Consider the following 19,108-nt stretch of genomic DNA (forward strand, 5'->3'; position numbering starts at 1 on the left):
ACAGTGACCGCCACTCCCGTCTTGGATCCATCGCGCATCGCGCCTCCACCGCCTCCGCTTGAGCGAGTAGACTGCTCCTCCTTTCTTGCCCCCCCCCCCCCCCCCCCCCCTCCTTCCCCCTGCCTCTCTTAATGTCTTCCACCGTGCCGTACACACTATGCACGACGAGTACAACGCCCCCTGCCAGGATCGGTCTCGATGCATTTGGTCCTTCACTGTTTCTCCCACTTATCGTGTCCCCAGAAAGGACAACGCTGGTGTCAGGCCGCTGGGAGTCCCAGCAGCCCAATCTCCTGTCCTTGTCTCGTCGCTTCCCCTTGTTTACCACCTGGTCAGTGCCTTCCTTGCCTCTTCCCGCAGCCCGAGTACATTGCGCCCGGCGCTGCCGACCACAAATTGAATAATGCACGTCGATAACATGCCATGATGCTTTTGCTACCCCGCTCTCTCCCTCCCCCTTGCCACTCCTCGCACCCTCCGCCACCACCACTACCACCGCCACCTACAACCCAACCCCTACAGCCAGCCAGCGCGCCGCTCGCCGCGTTCATTGCGCCGCCGAGCTCTCAAATGCCTGTTGTTGTTGTTGCTGCTGCTGCTGTTGCTGTTGCTGTTGCTGTGGCGGCGGGCCCTGCGGCCCACCGCCCTGTGGAGGCAATGTCTGCTGGAAGTGGGGCTGGGGCGGCGTCTGCCCTGCAAACGACATCTGCTGCTGCACTGAAAGATGCGCGTCAGCTGTGGTGGGTCCTCCCCATGTCAACTCTGAATCAGCTGGCTCACTCTGCTGGGCCTGGTGCTGCGACGGCATCTGGCCACCCTGGAAGTACATGGGTCCCGGGCCGGGCCGGCCGGGACCGTTGGGGTGGAAGTGCATTTGCGGAGGCATGAAGTGGGCGTTGGGCGGCATGCCATTGGAAAAGTACATTGGCACTGGGAGCGGGTTGTCAGTTTAAAAAAGAGCTGGCTGTGTGTACAGAGGCGTCAAAACTCACTGCCGTTGGGGCCCTGTGGAGGCTGCTGGCCGAGGTGAGGCGAGCCCATCTGCTGAGGGAAGACGTTGGGGCCCGGGCTGAACATTGGTGCGGCCATCATGCCGCCCTGCACCTGCGGTGGCATGCCGGGCTGGTAGCGGTAGAAGGGGAGCATGTTGGGTGGGAGGCCCTGGAGCATAGGAGGCGGGCCTTGGTGGGGGCTCGAGGGGTCCTCGCCGTCAAAGCCGCCGCCGCCAGGCTGCATGGCCATGGGGTGCAGCGGGGTGTTGAACGCTGCAATCGACGAGCGACGCCCAGTGTATGGCCACGCTGCGGGGACGGTGTTGGCCTGGGGCACCTGGTGGCCCGCTGCGTTCTTGAAGGGGTTAAAGTCGCTGCGGGGGTCCACGACTATCCTCTTGGGCGGGCCGTCCTTGTAGAAAGGGTTCTGCTGCTTGGTCGACGCCGACGCCGAGGTCGAGGCCGCAGCTGCAGGGGGAGGGGCAGCGGCACCGGCAGCAGGCGAGGCGACAGGAGCAGGGACAGGGGCAGCGGCGACGGGAGGTGCAGCTGCAGCTGCAGGAGGGGGAGGAGGGGCCGCGTGCGCAGGGATAGCAGGAAGCTTGGCAGCGCCGGATGCTGGCGAGACGACGGCTGCGGCAGCGTCGGCGGGCTTGAACGCGGCAGCGGACGGGTTGGGCTTGAACACAAACGCCGATGCGTTGGGGTTGAGCTTTGCGGCTGCACCTCCCGAGGTGATCGACGAGTGCGAGGGAGTGGGCGAGGTCATGATCGAAATGTTCTGCGCGGCCGTCTCGGGGACGGGCACGGCAGGCGGCACCCTCTTGCGGAAGGGCGGGATCTCTGGAATCTTCATAGGAATCTTCTTGACGCCGCCGGGTGACTGCTTGGGCGTCTCGGGAGTGGACGGCACGGCAGCCACTGGCTTTGGCGATTTGGCAAGCTTCTTGTGCTCCTCAATCTCGAGCAGGGCCTTGTCGGCCTTGGTCTCAATCTGCTTTTGCTTGGCCTCGTCCTTGGACAGAATGGGCAAAATGTCCTTTGGAATCGGGAGAGGCACCTTGAACTGTGACTGCCACGACTTGAGGTCGGCAAGGACGTGCGCACGCTCCGTCTTGACCATGACCTGCTTGCGGGCCGTGGCGCGCTCACGCTCGGATTCAACAAACTGGCGGGCCTGGTCCAACACGGCGCCCATGGGTGCCTTGGGAGCGCCCGCACCTGCCTCGCCGTTAGCCTGCTGAGGCACCGAGCTAGTGCTACGGGCCATCGAAGCTCCAGAAGGCGGCGCGGGGCCCAGCGACGCGATGGCGGGGTCGATGATGGGGTCTGCAGACGAGCGAGTGCCAGACGCTGGGACGGGGGATGGGGAGGGAACTGGCGCGTTGGCTGGGATCGAGGCCGATGCCGGAGCCGCAGGCAGAGCAATGGGCGAGAGGATCTGAATCGGCGTGCCGTTGGTCTTGGCAACCGGGGCGGCGCCGACGACGGCGGCCTCCTTGGTGTCCTTGGGCACACCGGCAGGCGTAGCAGGACCACCAGAGCGGCGAGCGCCAGGGGGAACATATGCGTTCTGGCCGCGAGTGACGCCCGAGTACTTTTCCTCTTCGTCCTTGTGCTCGCCGCCAGGGGTCGCCTGGCCACGCTCCTCGGCAAGGTGGGGGTTGGTGGCCGTTTTCTAGAAGGAAAAGAAACACGTGTGAGCAACGAGGCAGAGAGAGCAGAGCGGCCGCGCCAGGCCACACTCACCGACAGAATCTCGGCGGCCATACGATCAGCGTCGCGTTCGCGCTTCTTGTAGCCCGCGCCCGACCGGTCGAGCTTTGTGGTGTAAAACTCCTCATCGTAGTCGGTCTTTGCGCCAAAGAGGCGGGCGTTGGTCTCAAACTGGTCCCACGGCACCGAGCTGGAGCCCATGCCAAACGTGAGAGCGTCGCGGACCGCCGCCGCGCCCGTCGTCGCAGAGCCCGACCCCGAAGCGCCATTGGCACCGTTGGGCCCGCTGTGGTCCTCTTCGGGACTCCATGGCTTGAGCTCGCGCTCGCTGCCACGTCCCGAAGCCGAGATGTCCGTGTCTGTCTGGAAGCCTAAACGTCAGCCCCGAACGCGCTGTACCCGTTGCGCACCCTTGCCGCCAGGCTTGTCATCTGGCTGCTTGCTGCTAACAGTGTCAGCACGTTGGTCTCGTCTCTTTTGCGCTGCCGCTGCTCACTCTCGACCCGAACCGCCGCCCGCGCCGCCGCCGCGCGAATACCCTGCTGAGCCCGGTGGACCGCCTCGCCACGTGCCGCGTCTGTGAGGAGTAAGCATGACACGAACGCAAGAAAACAAGCAAACAAAGAGCAAGAAAAACAAGGCTGTGTCGGTGGTGGGTGTCTCTGCGAAGCGCGAAGCAAAAGGTGGCCACGCGATCAGCGCCTCCCGGCGGCGCGCTGGCGCATCGTGGACGCCAGCATCATACCGCCGGGACCGTGTCCGCACCCAGCTGGCAACTGGTGTCGTGGGGGGAAGGGACAGCAGTACCCATGGGCCAGAGGCTTCAGGCTTCACTTGACGCAAGCGCAGGCAGCTACCGCTACCACTGGTGCAGTCTCCAGACAACGTCGATACCGAGTACGCACCTGAACGAGTCACCGCCGACCGGGCCGCCCCTTGCGCCGCGCCCTCGTCCGCCGCGCATCGAGGTCATTATCTCGCTACTGGCGTGGTGGTGTGTAGCGTCGTCGAACCGCTAGGTTGTCTGTGACAGCGAGGAGAGCGTCAGGTTGCGAGTTCAGGGGTGGGGATAGGTGTGGGTGCGGGTGGGGAGCAAACGGGGGGAGGAATGGAATGCTATTGTATTGGCCGTGGCCGTGGCCGTGGCCGTGGCCTGTATTGGGAGGCCGAGTCGACGAGCGTAAGGGACGCAAAGGCAAGGCAAGCGACGCTAGCCTGGAACCACGCGGTGGGGGAGCGAGATGCGGTGCTGTGCACGCTTCCCGGACGCCGACGAGCGGTGTACGTCGAGCAGAGGGTGGTGGTGGTGGTGGGGGTGTGTGCGGGTGTGGGAGCCAGCGTTCGGTGCCGGAAGGGAGGGGAGAGGGAAAAGGGAAGCTACGTGATGGCGGTTGCAAGAGAGCAACGGCTCACGACGCTATGCAGCGTGCACGCGATAGCGGCGGCGGCAGTGGTGGGGGCAGTAGAGTATGTCGAGTGTGGGAGGGGGGAGGTGTTGTGCTTACCAGACGAAAGAGGGGATTGGTTGTCGTGTGATGGGTGGTGTGGTGGTGTGGTGGACGAGCGACGCGTTGGACACAGGGGAACGTGCGGCACAGGTCGACGTGGGAGGAAGCCTTGGGGGGGGGGGGGGGGACCACTTTGCACTGCACTGGCTAGCAGGAGTGGCTCGAGTGACGGAGGGGAGGGGGGAGGAGCTAGCCTGCGCGACGAGTGGGAGGTGGGTGGGGGGGTGGGAGAGATGCAGTAATCTCTTTTTCCCTGTGTGTGTAGAGTGCCAGAGAGGAATGTGTAGGAGGGTTGTTGGAGGTGGCCAACAGCAGCGGCGGCGGCGGTGGCAGCAGCAGCACCAGGGGAAGCGAGCGGCGGCGGCGAGCGACAACGACGGACACACCCAGGCCACACCGTTCCAGCGCATGCAGCGTGCGCGCGTGGGCCACACGCTCGCTGCACACACACGCTCTCGCCCAGGCCAAGACCAACCAACCGCGGGATCAAATCCCCCACCCGTCTCACCTTTCCTCGCCACTGGCGGGGCGGACACACCAGGGGTCACAGAAACCAACCCGCCCACCCGCGCCCGCCCCCGGAGATATAACCCCGCCGCGCGAGTGTGGCACCTGCGTTGGGGTCGCTGTGGTGGGTGACCTTTGCCGTGATGTTGCAATCTTGCATATGGCTGCAGAGTCATCGGGGTACAGCATGGACGAAAGAGTTGGCAAGGACTAGATTGGTGAGGGTGAGGGCTATGCACGGTAGAAAGAAAACGAGCCGCACCCCGCTGCCACTATTGGCCATATTCAGTCGCCGGCGTGTCCCAGCTCACCCGTCCTCCGGCATCCTTTCGTGTCCACCTCACGGTGATGCATACAGACAATCATGCGAGTAGAGTTGCGAGTGAAAGATTATGTGAATGGGGGTTGTTGGGTTTGTTTGGGATTGGGGGGTTTCTACTGTGTTCCGTTTGAGTGCTTCCGTCATTCTCCTCCTCCTCCGTCTATGACTTCTTCCTCCTCCTCCTCCTCCTCTTACGTCCTTCCACGCCGCGCCAGGCGCAGACACTCGTCCTCGAGCCCCACGACGCGGTGCACGTCCACGCCGCCCTGCTCGAGGATACGCACACCCTCACACTGGACGAAATCAGGCGGCTCCTCGACGCCGAGGTACACGCTGTGGACTTTGGCGCGGACCAACTCGAGCGCGCAGCTGGGCCCACCCGACGTGCGCAGCGAGCACGGCTCCATCGTCGCAAAGCACGACGCCTGCGACAGAATGTCCTCGGCAGCGGGCATGTGCGTGCCCTGCGGACTGGCGGCGGTGGCGGCGTCGTCGAGCTCGACGAGCTTTTCGCGAAAGTTGACAAGCGCGTTGGCCTCGGCGTGCGTGTTGCCTGGGATCTGGCGCGAGTAGCCGTCGGCAAGCAGCAGGCCCGCAGGCTGGTGCGTCGTCGGGTCGGCGAACGTGGGGAAGTGCGCTTCGAGCTGGGTATAGTACGGCGACGTGACGGGCAAGAACAGAGTCGAGCCGACACAAAAGGCCGTGGGCGACACGGGGCACTGCATGGTGAGTTGAAGGCAGTGGCGCATGATCGCGAGGTTGAGCGGGTCTGCAGAACACTGGGTCAGCGCACTGGTAGTAACAACCTTTTTGGAGATGACAAAGAAAACGTACCCTGAGTGGAAGATGACGACGACGACACTGGCGTAATGGCCGCGACGGGGTTGGGCGAGCCCGAAACGTCAATGGTGACGGTCTCGTCCGTGTTCTTGCGCTCGTACACCTTGATCGTGGACGCAAACGCGCCCGATCCCGTCCTCGGCACGAGGTTGACGAGGACCTTTGCCTTTTTGCTCGGGCCCAGCGTGATGCTGATGGACGGCACCGACGCCACCTCACCGACAGGCGGGGTCGCTGCGCCGCTCTCCGTCGCGTCCTCGGCATCCGTCGAGCCGCTGTCCTCGGACGAAGCAGTGACAACACCAAGCTCGCCAAGACGCTTCTCGTACTTTGCAATCTTGTCGGGCTTGTTCTTGCGCCGGGCAATCTTGAGCTTTTGCAGCAGGCCCTCGACCTCCTCCTCCTCGCCCTGGGACAGGGCGACGCCGGCGTCCTTTTCGTCGCGGGACAGCGACAGCTCGGCAAACGAAGCGGCAGCGACATCGGCAGCCGCCGCCTCGGTCTCGACGACAAAAGTACGCTCCGTCTTGGACGTGTTGGTAATCACAAAGCCCGTGGAGGCCGGCCACGCTCCCACAGCAGGGGGCGCAAAGTCGAGCTTGGTCACGTCGAGCGAGAACGCGGGCATCTTGCGTACCGTAGCCTTGACGAGGACGTTTTGGTCGTTGTGCGAGTCGAGGACGTTTTCAACCAAAATGGTCTCTTGATAGTTGCCCACCATGGACGGTGTGAAAGAGAATGATGCAACCTCTTTCCGCCCAAACGCTGACACGACACCGTACCTGCCCAGTCCGAGCTTTAGGTTCCCTGACGCAATGGACCCTGAAGTCCGCATCCGGAAGATGCCGACACAGTCGCTCTTGTTGTGAATCACAATGGTGCGTGATTTCACGTCGCCCCGCTCGCAGGTGCCAAAGTTGATGGACGACTGCTGGACCTCGAGCACGGAGCGCACACACGACGACCGGATGATCAGGTCGCGCACGGGAAGCTGCGACAGGGTCGCGTGCGGGCCCATGGCCGTCTCAATCACCGACTTTTCATAGTCGAGCACCTTGATGTTGATCCGTGACTCGCAGCGCTTGGCACGCGTGGTGATGTGGGCGCGTGTGGATCCAGCAGGAGTCATAATGACAACCACTTGGCGTGACGACCCAGGCGGGACCGTGAGAGTGTGGCAGGGCAAAAACTTGCCGTCGCGAGTGGCATGGGCCAGTTCCTTGCGAAGGGCAAGCAGGCGGCGCACGTACTGTTCTTCCTCGTCGGCGGTGAAATGCGTGACAGCCGACAGGTTGCGGCGCGCGTCGTGGTGCTCGATTGCGACAATGAGCTCGTCGGGCGTGAGCTTGGCGACGTCCGAGACGGTCGCCGGGTCCGTTTTGAGCTCGATACGCTTGCCAGTGAGGGCGGGCGACTTGGTGCCAGCCGCCTCCTTGGCGAGGGGCGTACGCAGGATCGGTGCCAGTAGCGGGCTGGTAGGCGCCTCACCACTCCTGCCAGTGTTGACCGCCTTGGCGGGCGTGGCCGGCTTGTGCGTTGTTGCCTCGCGCTTGATCCCGGAAGTCGACTTGCTCTTCTTGGCCTTGACCTCTTTGCTCACGAGACCACTCGACTTGGCCGACGCCGCAAAGTCGAGCTTGGGGACCTTGGGATGCTGGCCAGAGAGGGTGCGCGGGTCTTCATGGGCAATAGTCTCCAGGAGATGGGAGCGCTTGGACGACGGCAACGTCTTGTGGTGCGTTGAACAAGGGGGACCAGACGCCAAGTCCAGGTACTCGTGGTCGTCGAGCAGACTGCGGTCCCTAAAGACCACGGCGTTGCCGTAAATCTGGACTGGCTTGCCGCGTCCACCCTTCTTGAGTGCAGAAGCGAGCGAGGCGCCAAGAGACAGCTTGTCGCCATCCTTCTTCTCCCTGGTGGCGCTCTTGTCCCGAGCCTTGGACTTGGTAGGCGCCTTGGTCTCGCCAGTACCGCGGTCCTCGAGGGACTCGACAAAGCGTTCCTTGAGGTTACCGCCGTTCTGGGGCGGTCGCTCGGCGTCCAGAGCAAGAATCTGTTTGCAAGGGGGCTTGGCATGTGTGATGGGTGCGTCGGCCCTCTTGACAAACAGCTGAATGTCCTCGGGGTCTGATGCCGAGAGGTCGAGAACGAGCGGCTTGTGCGTGAGGTTCTGGAACTGGACAGTACGCAGCGTAGGCGAGTGGACGACGACCGACCCAAAGTCGAGAAAGTTGGAGCCCGACGGCGTCAGGATACGGTACAGGTGCGAGTGGAGGGTGACATTGTACACGTCGACGTTCTTGGACCGCACCTCGATCAACTGGTTGTTGGCGCGGTTCAGGTGGTTGCGGACAAAGACCTGCTTTTCGTATCGGTCATTGATACGGCGCGGGAAAAAGTCGAGACGCTCCGTCACCGTCTCGTATGGCGGGATGACAATGACATTGCGGTTCGTCATCAACACCTTGGAGATGGCCGCGACCTCGACACGGGCCGAGATGGCGCTGAGGTTCTGGACCTCAAAGGTAGTCGACTTGGACGCGCCAACAGTGACCTCGCCAAAGTCGATAAACTTGCCCGAGGGAATGGTCACGATCGAGGTACACGACTCGGCCGTGCAGTGAATCACCTTGCGCGAGCGCGCAATGGGACGCGACCGCTGCGAGATGGGTGCCGAGTCGAGGAATACCTTGAAGGTTGACGTGCGCAAGCTGCCGGCAATCTCGGGAGGGTTGACGAGGTCACGGGCTGGGCGGTACATGGCAAAGACGCGGTACTCTGTACCAGGACGCATGGTGAGCTCCTCAATCTGGTTGGGGATGTCACGGTCGCCGAGGTTCTGGTTGTCACCGCCTCGGCCGATGTCTGGCCCGTCCAAAGGTTGTGAGGTCTGGGGAGACTGCTCGTCGTCGTCCGACTCTTCGGTGCGCGACGGCCGGTAACTTGATCCTCGTGATGTCACGCGCGACAGGGGTCTGGATGGCGGCATGGAGCTATCACGGTCACTGGCCGTGGTAGCCCACTCGTCTGTCTCAAACGGCCCGCTCGACACCGAGCCAGCCTCGTTGAACAGCGCAGACCGGCCGCCGGTGCTCGACCCCTGAGACACCATGTCGAGTGGGAAGCGGAAAGCGGCGCCCGAGATTTCACGTCCACGAGCGCCGCCGCTGTCACGCGTATCGCGCGTAGACGTGCGAGACAGTGTCTCCATTCGCTTATCTCTTGGGCGAATGGGCACGTCTTCATCGATATCCTCACCCGCCACACCGGCTAGACGGAAAACCACCTCGTAACCTGGGGTAGCCGAGAAATGAACGTCGATCGGACGGTCCCCAATGTTCTTGGTAGCAATGAGCTTCTTCGCCCAGGTCCCATCGGGAATCTGTCCAAAGTCGATCGTTGAACCGCTCTGGATCCGCAGCGTGTCGTCTTGTGCCGTGGCTTGGCACGAACCCAAGGCCTTACAGGTCACGACGTTGCCAGTCTGGTGGGCGTTGGAGATGACAAAGTCAAACTCGAAGTCGGCGACAGGGATGAGTGGTCGCAGATCGAGGCGAAGATGTCTGCTGGACAACGCTGGGAGGGGGACGGGGTCGGTCGATGTCTCGACACCAAACACGTTTTCAGAGTCGAGGTCGCGCAGCGAAAACCACACGCTGTCCTTGAAGCTCGAGTTGAGGACCGAAGTGGTCCACACCAGGTCAATCTCTGAGCGGTTCACAAGGAGAATGTCGCGATGGACCTCGTTGCCAACGACATTGTCGGTACCGAAATCGATCGACAGCTGGCCCGAACTCAGCTGCGCACTGGCAGCGAGACCTGTCGATGGGTCGATAACAGCCGCCGAGAAGAAGGAACGACACACTGTGGCGAAGAAGGGCAAGGAGATGTTCTGGTGCGCCTGCTGCACGGGACTGGGGCTGAGGGTGAGAAGGTCGTCGCCACCAGTATCCTGGGTGGTTGCATGAACGAGGACACTGCCGTGCACCGAAAAGGAACGGTGAACAGGGTCATTTCGACGGGGACCGGTCGACCCGGATGTGTGGCCACTGCCAGGAAGCGAGAGACCCGACACGCCCGACGCAACCGAGGACGCGGGCTGCGACGACAAGTCCGAGAACATGCTCCCACTCTGTATAGTGGCGGAGGGCAGACGATGGCTGCCAGGAAGGGGCGACAGATCGGCATTAGTCGTCGGGGCGGCGGCGGCGACCACGCGGGGCGTAAACCCGCCGTCACTTGATGGGGTCGACGTACCAGGTGTTGGTGGCCTGGACGTCGTGGGCTGGAATGCAAGGAAGACGGTCGTCGCGGACCCTGGTGGGATGGACAGGTTGATAGACGGAGCCCCCGCCGAGCTGGACATTGACGATACCGAAGACGATGACGATGGTTCGGGAACGTCGGAGTTGTCCTCGGCCACCCAGAACACGACTTGGGGACCGAGGTCAGACCCGACTTCGACGTCTACGGGTCCTGACGACACATTGCGCAGACCAAAACTGCGAACGCGGCGTTGGCCACCCGCACTGTCGAGGTAGGTGGACTGGAGGTGGATCCAGCCGCTCTGAACGTCTGCAAGCTGAACCAGCGACTCTTGCTGGAGTCCTAGTCGCGAGACGCGCTGAGCGGCCAAGGAGGAAACAGAAAGGTTGGCAGAGGAAGAGGTGGTCGCGTGCGCTTGTTGCTCTCCAGCGATGGGGATTGGTGCAGCGGCACTGGAGGCGCTGGCGGCGGCGGCGGTAGAAGACGTGGACACGGCGGGCTGTGGAGGTTGTGGTTGAGGTTCATGGGGGTTGAGGCTCTCGGCGGCTGGAGTGCCGCCGCACGAGCTGGGAGCAGCACCCATGTAGCCCTCGGCGATGCCGATGATGCCCTTGACGCCGGCCTCGACCGCGTGCTCGAGCGAATGGACAATATGGGACATGGTGGGAAGGGGATGGGAGGGAGAGGGGGGGAAGAAGACGGGGCTGGCGCAGGCACCAGGCGGGGCAGTAGGTGTTGGTGGAGGCGCGAGATGGGAGCTGGTGGAGGCGAGTAAGAACAAGCTGGCGCACAGCGCTTGGGGCTAAACGGTGCCGCTTAAGGAGAGGGTGGAGAACGAAGGGGAATGGGTGCGCTGGGGAGCGCTAGCTGGCGCGCTGGGTTTGCTCAGTGCCGACTCATGTTGAGGACGCGACCGAAGAGCAAGGTGCAAACGCGGGCTGCGAGACTTGAGATTGTCACGCGAGCAGCGCGGTGTGTGTGTGTGTGTGCACCGCTGAGCGAAGAGCGATGCGGCGGTGACGAGCTCGCGATGGTACGCTGGGTGGCGGGGTAGTGGTCCAAGCGGGTGTCCGAGAAGCCTTTGAGAGTGGGTCGTGTGAGACACCTACTGGCGGCAGTTGGTGTGGGTTACGATGAGGTGTTGGGACGAATCCAAGTTTGGGGGTAGCGGGGTTGGACGTTTGGTCACGGGTTGGCAGAGGAAGCGACGTGTGCTTGGCGGCCGGGTAGGGGGGGGGGGGGAAGCGTGCAGATGCGCGCAGAAGCGGCTGCCTGTGGGCTGACGAGGTGGAAGTGATGTGTGTGTTGTGGACAACGAGCTCGTGTGAGGTGGAAGCGAGGTGGTGGTGGTGGTGCGCGTCGGCAGAGCGGGGGTGGGGCAGCCAGAGGGGGCATATGTGTGTCCATCCACAGGTCGGAGTTACGCAGACACTTTGCGGCAACAGATGGCTCTCTCGTGCGGTCCAATGCCGCCGCCGCCGCTGCCGCCGCCGCATTCCCACCCAGGGACACTCCCCGGCGACGACCTGACAGCCTGCAGCCTGGCTGACAGACCTCACATGGTGTGCATGCCCGAGGGCCAAGGGCCGAACAAGGACGCACACGGAGGCGGCCAAAAAGCTGGCTGGCCAGAGCAAACGCAAGCCACCCCAGAGTTCGGCACTCGCGCGGGTATTTGGTTGCACACGTTTGCAGTTTGCGTTTTTTGTGTACACACGACACGACCACCCGGTGCCGAGCGGACAAGTACCGACCGCTGCCGAGAACAATTCTCTTAGCGTTCGAGCGTGATTGGGTTGTCCCTCCCCTCCCCTCTCCCCCCCAGTCTCCCGGGGCACGCACAATGGTCCAGACAGGCTTTCGCATACCCCCCACACAATCGCTACGACGCTTCCTCCGTCGTGCGTCTCCTTCCTGCCACTTTTGTAAACCAGAGAGCACAGCCCACCATATTGGTACCTGGCCACCTGGGCGACCTTGCCTCATGATGTCACCAGAAAATGCACTTGACCAAACGAGGTTCCCGTAAACAAGGCGCGGGAGCGAACAGGACCTTGTTGCGGTCTTTGCGGCACACCTGGATGAACGAAGCAATTGAGCAATAACATCAACTGGAATTCAACTTTGGCTGATTAGGAAATATTAAATAGGCTTATAGGTTTTGTGCCGTTCAAGGCCGTCCTCTGCCGGCCCCGTGGCCCCGTGTGTGGCTCGTGGTCCCCGTGTGGCCTGTGGTGTGGCGGGGCCTCGCTGCCTCGGGTTGACGTCACTACGATTTCATGCTTTTCACACCTGTTGACAGATCATGACAGGTCAATGCGCATGCGTTGCTACCGTTGCTGTTTGTGCCGTGCCCACAGATCACAGAGTTTGCTTTGCAACAGGCAACTGCGCAACAGGTAAACGGTGCGCATGGTTTTGTGCCAGATGCATTCCTCGCACGCGCCACGACGTCGGGCCGTTGGTTCCACCGTACACCTTACGCGTCGCAGAATGCGGGCCGGCGGCCGGCCAAGCGAAGCATTTCCAGAACATACCCCGACGACCAACTGTGGGAGACTGAGAGACACCGGCTGGAGACTGGATCCAGTTGAGGGAGATATGCACGTCCATCGTTCTGACGCTTTCCCTTGTGCCTCATACCCCTCTTCCTCATCTCCCTTTTTTGCGCTAGATGAACATTGATGCATTACAGCAGCTCTGCCTAGGGCCTAGCTAGGGGGTTACTCTTTGCAGCGCAATCTAACACTGGTACTGTCGTCACGTCATCCGCCTCCTTTCATCATCTCCACAGCCGGCCCACACTGGGCCACGCATGCGCCAATGGTTTGTCTTGCGCCCATGGTAAAAAGTGTCCACAGTTGTTTGGGGTACCGCCATTTGCCACGCGCTCGCTCAGGTATCTATCTAGAACAACACCCGCGCGAGAGCGTGTGAGTCTAGTCTTCGCCGCCATCGCCTCTCGCTGCGGTGCACATGTATGCCAGCCATAGCATCTGCCACCCGCAAATCTCGGCGCAGCGCTTAGTCGCTCTCTGCTAGGGCGTCAGCGTCAGTGTTCCTGCTCGGTAAACCCGGTGGCGACCACCGTAGCGGGCCCGTTTACGCACCCGAGATGAGCGCAAGGATCATGCTGGAGGATGGTTAGCGGTAGCTCTAGAGACCAGATAACAAACTCACCGGTAGAGGTAGTAGAAGAAGGACACAAGGAAGAAACCGAGCTTGATAAAGCTCTCCTTCTTGTGACCCGACAGCGTGCGGAAGATCTCAGTCGCGTCGTACATGTGGTTCTTGCCCATGATCCTGGGCTGTCAGCTGCGCTACCGTGACACCCACAACTCACTTGTTGACATTGTAACCGACAAGAGGGGCGTTGAGGAGGAACGCCAGCCACTGTCCAGACAGCAAGAAGAGGAGGGTAAGGAAGGCGTGGGCGATCATCTCGGGGAGTACAAACTGCGGGGTTAGCTGCGATTTACCGCCAGGCCACCCACTTGATTGAGCTTGTTGCAGAGGTCGATAGGGTTGATGTAGTCTGTATCGTCAGTAGGAGCTCACGGTACATACACCGGCACACGCTCCGGCGGCGTGGAACATTGGTGCGGGCGGCAAAGTCGTAATCATGGCAGCTTCGTGGTCCAGGTCACACGGGAAGCTGCGATTGACCAACCCTCTGCACCTCGCATGTCTCACGCCGCTGCAGGCATTCGATATACTCACCACACTCAAGGTCCGAGAACATGATGATCTGGCCGTCAGCAACGCGTCGCGTCGCGGGGTCCGGTTTTGCCCCGCCAGTGTCCAAACTCACAAAGAAGACCATAGTGAACAGGAGAACCGCGGCCATAATGACCGCGAAGAGGAACAGCCAGCCTGTAGAGTGAGCTCCAGCTCCCTTGCGTAATGTAGCTCCACGTACCTTCGCCGCCCATTGTGATTGATGTGTTAGAGGTGGTGGTGGTAGCGGTAGGGAGCCGTTTGAGTGAGAGATGTGACGTGTGGGACGACGTGAACGTCAGCGAGGACGCAATGAGCCGGCCAAGCAGGGAGGGACTGGCCGCTGCCCGCGCTGGCCGCGCGCCACGGCCCGGAGTTTTGAATTGAAACGCCGGATGCGTCTTGGCTGGTTCTATTCCCAAACCCTAATCTCATTTACAAACCGCCAGGTTAATCAAGCCTGGCCCGTTGTTGTTATTTGTTTTGGGCCCCAGGGGTGTTCTGTGATCTGTCTTCCACCCATCACTCCATCCCCCCCTCCCGACCATGTCGCGCTCCAGCTCAAAGCCGTATTCGCGCGACGCGTCAAGGCCCAGCACCGATTCGCAGTGGAAGCATGACCTCCACAACACGGTGCGCGGCACCCTCGCCGACCGCCTGGGCACCACCACGCGCAAGTCCGGATCCGGCTCGAACGGCCCCGGCGGCAGCTTGCTCGACCGCCTGTCTGGCGGCGCGGGCAAGGAGCTCCTCCCTGCCAACAGCAGCTCGAAGGGTGGAAAGATGCACGCGGACACACCGAGCACGAGCACGAGTGCCAACGCTGGCCGCGAACTGCTGCCCTCCAAGGCCGCGCGTCCAGTGCGATCAAGCCGCCCTCGCGGTGCAGGCAGGGTGGACCCCTCGGCACACCCCCTCCTCGCTCAGAGCCTCGGTGCGCTTTCGGGAGACCGCCGCGGCACTGTCGCTAGGTCGCCTCCCAGTCCCCCTACCCCAGCTGTGGGAGGCGGCGGTGTGACCATTATGGGTGCCGCAGGTCTGACCGTCGTTCGCGTCGAGCACCTCGCACGCGGCACGACTGCCGACGACGTCAAGGTGGGTTGGATTATCTGCATATGGCCTACTAACACGCAGTCGGCATTTGCACCCACCCCCATCTTGTCGGCCAAGATCGTCTCGGGCTCGCGCGACGCCACGGCCACCGTCGAGCTGGAAATTGCCGACCGCGCGAGCGCCGACGCCCTCATCGCGCAGTACGACGGCGTGGCGGCAGACGGCGAGATCCTCAAGTTGACGGTTGTGCGACCTCGTTCCCCGCCAGCGCGTGGCCAGAGTGGTCGCGCAGGAGGCGGAGGCGGCGGCGGGCTGAGTTCGAGGATCGAGCCCAAGGCGCGTCCAGTGCCTTCATCTGGGTAGGTTTTGAGCGCTTAGAGGGTTGAGGCTAACCTATACAGCAAGATGTACTCTGACCAGATTGCCGAGCCGCGCCCGGCCCCCCAGGCCAGGCCTGCAGCGCAGCCTCAGTCTCAGTCTCAGCGCCAACCCTCCCTCGCCGCGAGGTTAGGCCGTCGTTGAAGATGCCCTTGGTTGGTCCGGACCGCGTCGCCGACTTGGAGATCGATGGAACAGGGAGCTGGGAGGATCGAGGAGTGGGATCTATCTGTGAGGTTGAGAGAGAGAGAGAGAGAGACGATGGATGCTTGGGCGAGTGGTGACGATCTACACATGTAAGAGATGTACTGTAATACCACTCCAGTCGTGTCGTGTCTTGGACAGCTCGCCTCCCTGGCGTTGTCGACCAGCTGATCTGGGGACTCGTTCAGTCCCCCTGGCATCTGCTACGGAAGTCAAGCACGGTGTACCGGTGTAAGCGCTTCGTGCTTCTAAACGTGTCTGAAAGCGGCAGGCTGTCGCCAACACTCCGGACCTGATAGCTAGTTCCCTTACCCAGCGGTCCCCTCTGATGTACTTGTGCAGGCTGCATTCGACGCCACGGGGTGTCGAGGTACGCCCTTAGGTTCGGATTGCTGGGTGCGGTGGTGGACGCGTGTGTGTCACAGAGTCACAGAGTCACCCAGTGTGCCCAGTGTTCAGTGTGTACAGAATGAGGACGAGGGGCAGGTGGAAGTCGGCTGGATGTAAATAGATCAAGACCACATCAGTGTCAGCCGCGTAGTCTCCCAAGTCCACCCCCAAGACACCGACACACTGCCAGCAGCCATAATCTAATGCAAGAAATACAGTAACTCCTACAAAACTAACCACTAGGCGCCAGTGAGCTTGGCGACGCCACCAGCCTTACGGACCATGCGCTTGAGCTCTCCGGGCGTCTTCTGCCAGACGTTGAGCCTGCGGTCCATGGCTGCGGACGCAAAGTCGTCGCCGTGCTTCTGGACAAGGGTGGTGAGCCACTCCTTCTCGGCTGACGACGTGTGGCGGATAACGGGGGCGGTGGTGGCAGCGATGGCCTCAAGTTCTGGAGAGGGAGAGACAGGGTCAGCTTGGGTACAGCGAGGCTGATGAGACAGAAACCGGTCTGACAGCCTATCCTTCAAGCTACTCACGCTTGACAACATCGGTCTTGGCCAGCACGACCTCGGGCGCGCTCTCCTCGTCATTCAGAGGCTTGGTGCGGTTCTCCTCGTCAATCTCCTCCTGGGTCTTGCCCTTCGTCTCCTCGTCCTCCTCGTCGATGATGATGTCAATCACGTTGCCGTCCGCGTCACGGATGATACGACCAAACTGCTGCTTGGGGACGTAGTCGAGCTCGTCAATGTCCATGGAGCCGGGAATGAGCGGGAGCTCCACGCGCTGCTGGCGCGATGTCGAGGCCTCCTTGGCCACGGACATGGAAGGGAGCAGACCGAGGGCGGCATAGCTGCGCAATGTCAGTGACGGTTCTTGGTCGTTGGGAGGGGGCTGGAGGGAGGAAGAAGGTAACGAGCGGCCCAGGCTCAATGGTGGGTCTAACGGGTAGGCAGCACAGCGTGCGTGTAATACCAGCTCCAAGAACACATCGATAACCTCGCCTTCCTACCCCAACACCTAGCCTCCACGCTCCATCACACGACTCACTTCTGGAACACGGTCTTCTTCTTGTCCCATGCGGTCTGGAGCGCCTCGGGGCCCTTGAGGGGAGGAGCCTTGCGAAGCTTGGAGTGGATGCGCCTCTTCTGGGTAAGAGACGGCTTGGTCGACTTGTGCGACTTGGCCTTGGAACGCTGGCGTGGGTTGGCCATGGTTGTGTTTGTGTTTGTGGGTGTGGGGTACAACGGCAAGGTAAGAGCAGGTGGATTCGAGGTCGTTGGGCGGCAAAATATTGAACTTCAGGCACCGAACGGGGCCAGCGGTGACGAAAGTAAGGGAGACACCGTGGGAGAATGGGTCGTGAATGCTGCAGTGTGGGTTTTGGGTACATAAGTGCGGGGCAGCTGGGGCAGCGCTATGCATGGTATAGCCCAGTGAGCTGCTGCGTTTAACAGGCGGTAGAGGAACAGACCAGCCTCAAGGGCGAAGTAAATAGAAGCCAGGATGGCCGCCCGCAGACAGAACGTGTCCCCAACAGACCATCAGACTAGTCGCCTTTAGGCAGTCTTGTCGTGTTGCCTCTGCCCACATCGCAATCTATCTGATCCCATACATCATGCACTGCTACTGGTATTGTGTTCACTTCACGCTAGCAGGGGAAGGGAATAACCCACCTTCACCTGCATTACGCGGCGCAAACTTAGTCCTTCTCACCCACACGGACGAGCCACTCGTCGCGCTCCGCCTCGCCCATCGTACGGAAGCGGCCCAAACCACCCTTCTGGCCACCCTCTCCGGGCTCCTCGGGGGAAGTCGAGGTGATACCAATCTCAATCTCGCCGGCCTTGAAGTCGGTCGCGCACACGGTCGAGAGGCACTCGATGGCCAGCTCAATGACGCCTGCGCGGTCCAGCGAGACCGAGCCGTTCTCGACAGACTTCCACTTCTTCTCCAACTGAACACACAAGTCAGCAACTGTACCCACACTAATGTTGCAGGTTTACTCACATAGTTGGTGGCCTCGGTCTGCTTCTGTCCCGATGCAACGGCCTTGTAGCCCACAAAGAATCCAGCAGGGTCAATCATGAACACCTGGGGTCCACGCTCGTCATCGGGGCCAATGAGGATCATGCCGATGCCAAGGGGACGCATGCCCGCGCGCTGGGTGTACACCTGGTTGATGTTGGCCATGCGCTTGGCGACTAGGCAAGAGCGTCAGCTTGTGCGACGGACCGAGCAGCTGGTACTCACGCGCATCAGGGGTGATCTCGTAGCCAAACTTGTAGCGGAACTGGGCGGCCTCTGACCGTGTCCTCTGGACCTGCGCGCGAGCGTCGGCTGTAGGTGTCAGTACATCACCAGGGTGCAACATTGTAGCACACACCGATGCGGCCAGTGACAACACAGCCGATGGTAGGGGTGATCTGGAAGATGTGGGTGATGGTCTCGGGGTCGAGGAGCTTGTCCTGCTGGGTCAGCTGAGAATGTGACATGGACACCCACGGGAACTTTGCGCTGCGCAATCACAACGGCAGTGTCCTTGCCGCGAATGGCGACGGCGGTGATACCCGCGCCGCTGATGGCCTTGAAGGCATACTCTGGGATAACAGTCAGCGGCAGCTCACTCAACCCGTGACAGAGCTCGTCATGAGGGGAGCGGCGTAGCTCATGGGCGCGAGGAGTACGAACCAACTTGGTACAGCTGCAGGACGTTAGCTTAAGAGCTCCGGAGACGATCAAGTGGACTTACCCTTCCCTCGGGCGAGAAGACGGTGAGGTAGCTGTGTACTGTTAGCTCAAACGGGTAGGTCGCAGCTTACCGATCGTAAGAAGAACGGGACATGGCGCTGGAGTTGCGCGGAGCTGTAAGTCTAAGAGGAGATTCTCCAGCCTGAGTGCGTTGTGAGGCGAAGGGATGTGTTGTAGACGACGCAACAGACTGAGCGAGCTGCTCGAGAGCGAGGACGTCAGTGTCCCACTGCGAGCGACGACACGCGTTGGGTGATGACTGAGGGGAAGCACGTGACTAGCACGTGGCAATTAGGATAAAATACTATTAAATATCATTAGATATATTATCCACGTTAACCTCACATGGCACTACCCTGAATTACTGAGCGGCGGCGGCAAGATTTCTGACCGATGAAGACCTGCAGCCGGTCACTGCTAGATGAGAGCGCAGTGGACTGGCTTTGCTTTGTTGACTTGTCACC

The 19,108-nt window shown here is 61.5% G+C and overlaps 5 protein-coding genes across 5 annotated transcripts; 1 reads left to right on the forward strand and 4 right to left on the reverse strand.

The window, feature by feature from the left end:
- Nucleotides 1-547: 547 nt before the first annotated feature.
- EHS24_007470 (uncharacterized protein) lies at nucleotides 548-10,812 on the reverse strand (the record flags this gene model as incomplete). The annotated part of the gene is made up of 7 exons (XM_028622829.1): nucleotides 548-930; nucleotides 993-2,670; nucleotides 2,742-3,079; nucleotides 3,119-3,150; nucleotides 3,205-3,285; nucleotides 5,241-5,814; nucleotides 5,880-10,812. The coding sequence occupies 7 exons, from the start codon at nucleotides 10,810-10,812 to the stop codon at nucleotides 548-550; spliced, it is 8,019 nt and encodes a 2,672-aa protein (XP_028476722.1).
- Nucleotides 10,813-13,175: 2,363 nt separating this feature from the next.
- On the reverse strand, nucleotides 13,176-14,083 carry EHS24_007471 (uncharacterized protein; the record flags this gene model as incomplete). The annotated part of the gene is made up of 7 exons (XM_028622830.1): nucleotides 13,176-13,189; nucleotides 13,262-13,284; nucleotides 13,332-13,454; nucleotides 13,495-13,607; nucleotides 13,646-13,686; nucleotides 13,872-14,024; nucleotides 14,071-14,083. The coding sequence occupies 7 exons, from the start codon at nucleotides 14,081-14,083 to the stop codon at nucleotides 13,176-13,178; spliced, it is 480 nt and encodes a 159-aa protein (XP_028476723.1).
- Nucleotides 14,084-14,414: 331 nt separating this feature from the next.
- On the forward strand, nucleotides 14,415-15,443 carry EHS24_007472 (uncharacterized protein; the record flags this gene model as incomplete). The annotated part of the gene is made up of 3 exons (XM_028622831.1): nucleotides 14,415-14,963; nucleotides 15,003-15,280; nucleotides 15,323-15,443. 3 exons carry the CDS (start codon nucleotides 14,415-14,417, stop codon nucleotides 15,441-15,443), a joined length of 948 nt encoding a protein of 315 aa, XP_028476724.1.
- A 689-nt stretch (nucleotides 15,444-16,132) lies between these two features.
- On the reverse strand, nucleotides 16,133-17,107 carry NOP16 (Nucleolar protein 16; the record flags this gene model as incomplete). The annotated part of the gene is made up of 3 exons (XM_028622832.1): nucleotides 16,133-16,368; nucleotides 16,433-16,746; nucleotides 16,944-17,107. The coding sequence occupies 3 exons, from the start codon at nucleotides 17,105-17,107 to the stop codon at nucleotides 16,133-16,135; spliced, it is 714 nt and encodes a 237-aa protein (XP_028476725.1).
- Nucleotides 17,108-17,595: 488 nt separating this feature from the next.
- SCL1 (Proteasome subunit YC7alpha/Y8 (protease yscE subunit 7)) lies at nucleotides 17,596-18,738 on the reverse strand (the record flags this gene model as incomplete). Its single annotated transcript, XM_028622833.1, has 8 exons — nucleotides 17,596-17,850; nucleotides 17,904-18,097; nucleotides 18,147-18,233; nucleotides 18,280-18,361; nucleotides 18,399-18,493; nucleotides 18,585-18,597; nucleotides 18,646-18,676; nucleotides 18,716-18,738. 8 exons carry the CDS (start codon nucleotides 18,736-18,738, stop codon nucleotides 17,596-17,598), a joined length of 780 nt encoding a protein of 259 aa, XP_028476726.1.
- Nucleotides 18,739-19,108: the final 370 nt, after the last annotated feature.

The sequence above is a fragment of the Apiotrichum porosum genome (assembly GCF_003942205.1).
Source record: "Apiotrichum porosum strain DSM 27194 chromosome Unknown scaffold_5, whole genome shotgun sequence".
In the NCBI taxonomy this organism is placed as follows: domain Eukaryota; kingdom Fungi; phylum Basidiomycota; class Tremellomycetes; order Trichosporonales; family Trichosporonaceae; genus Apiotrichum; species Apiotrichum porosum.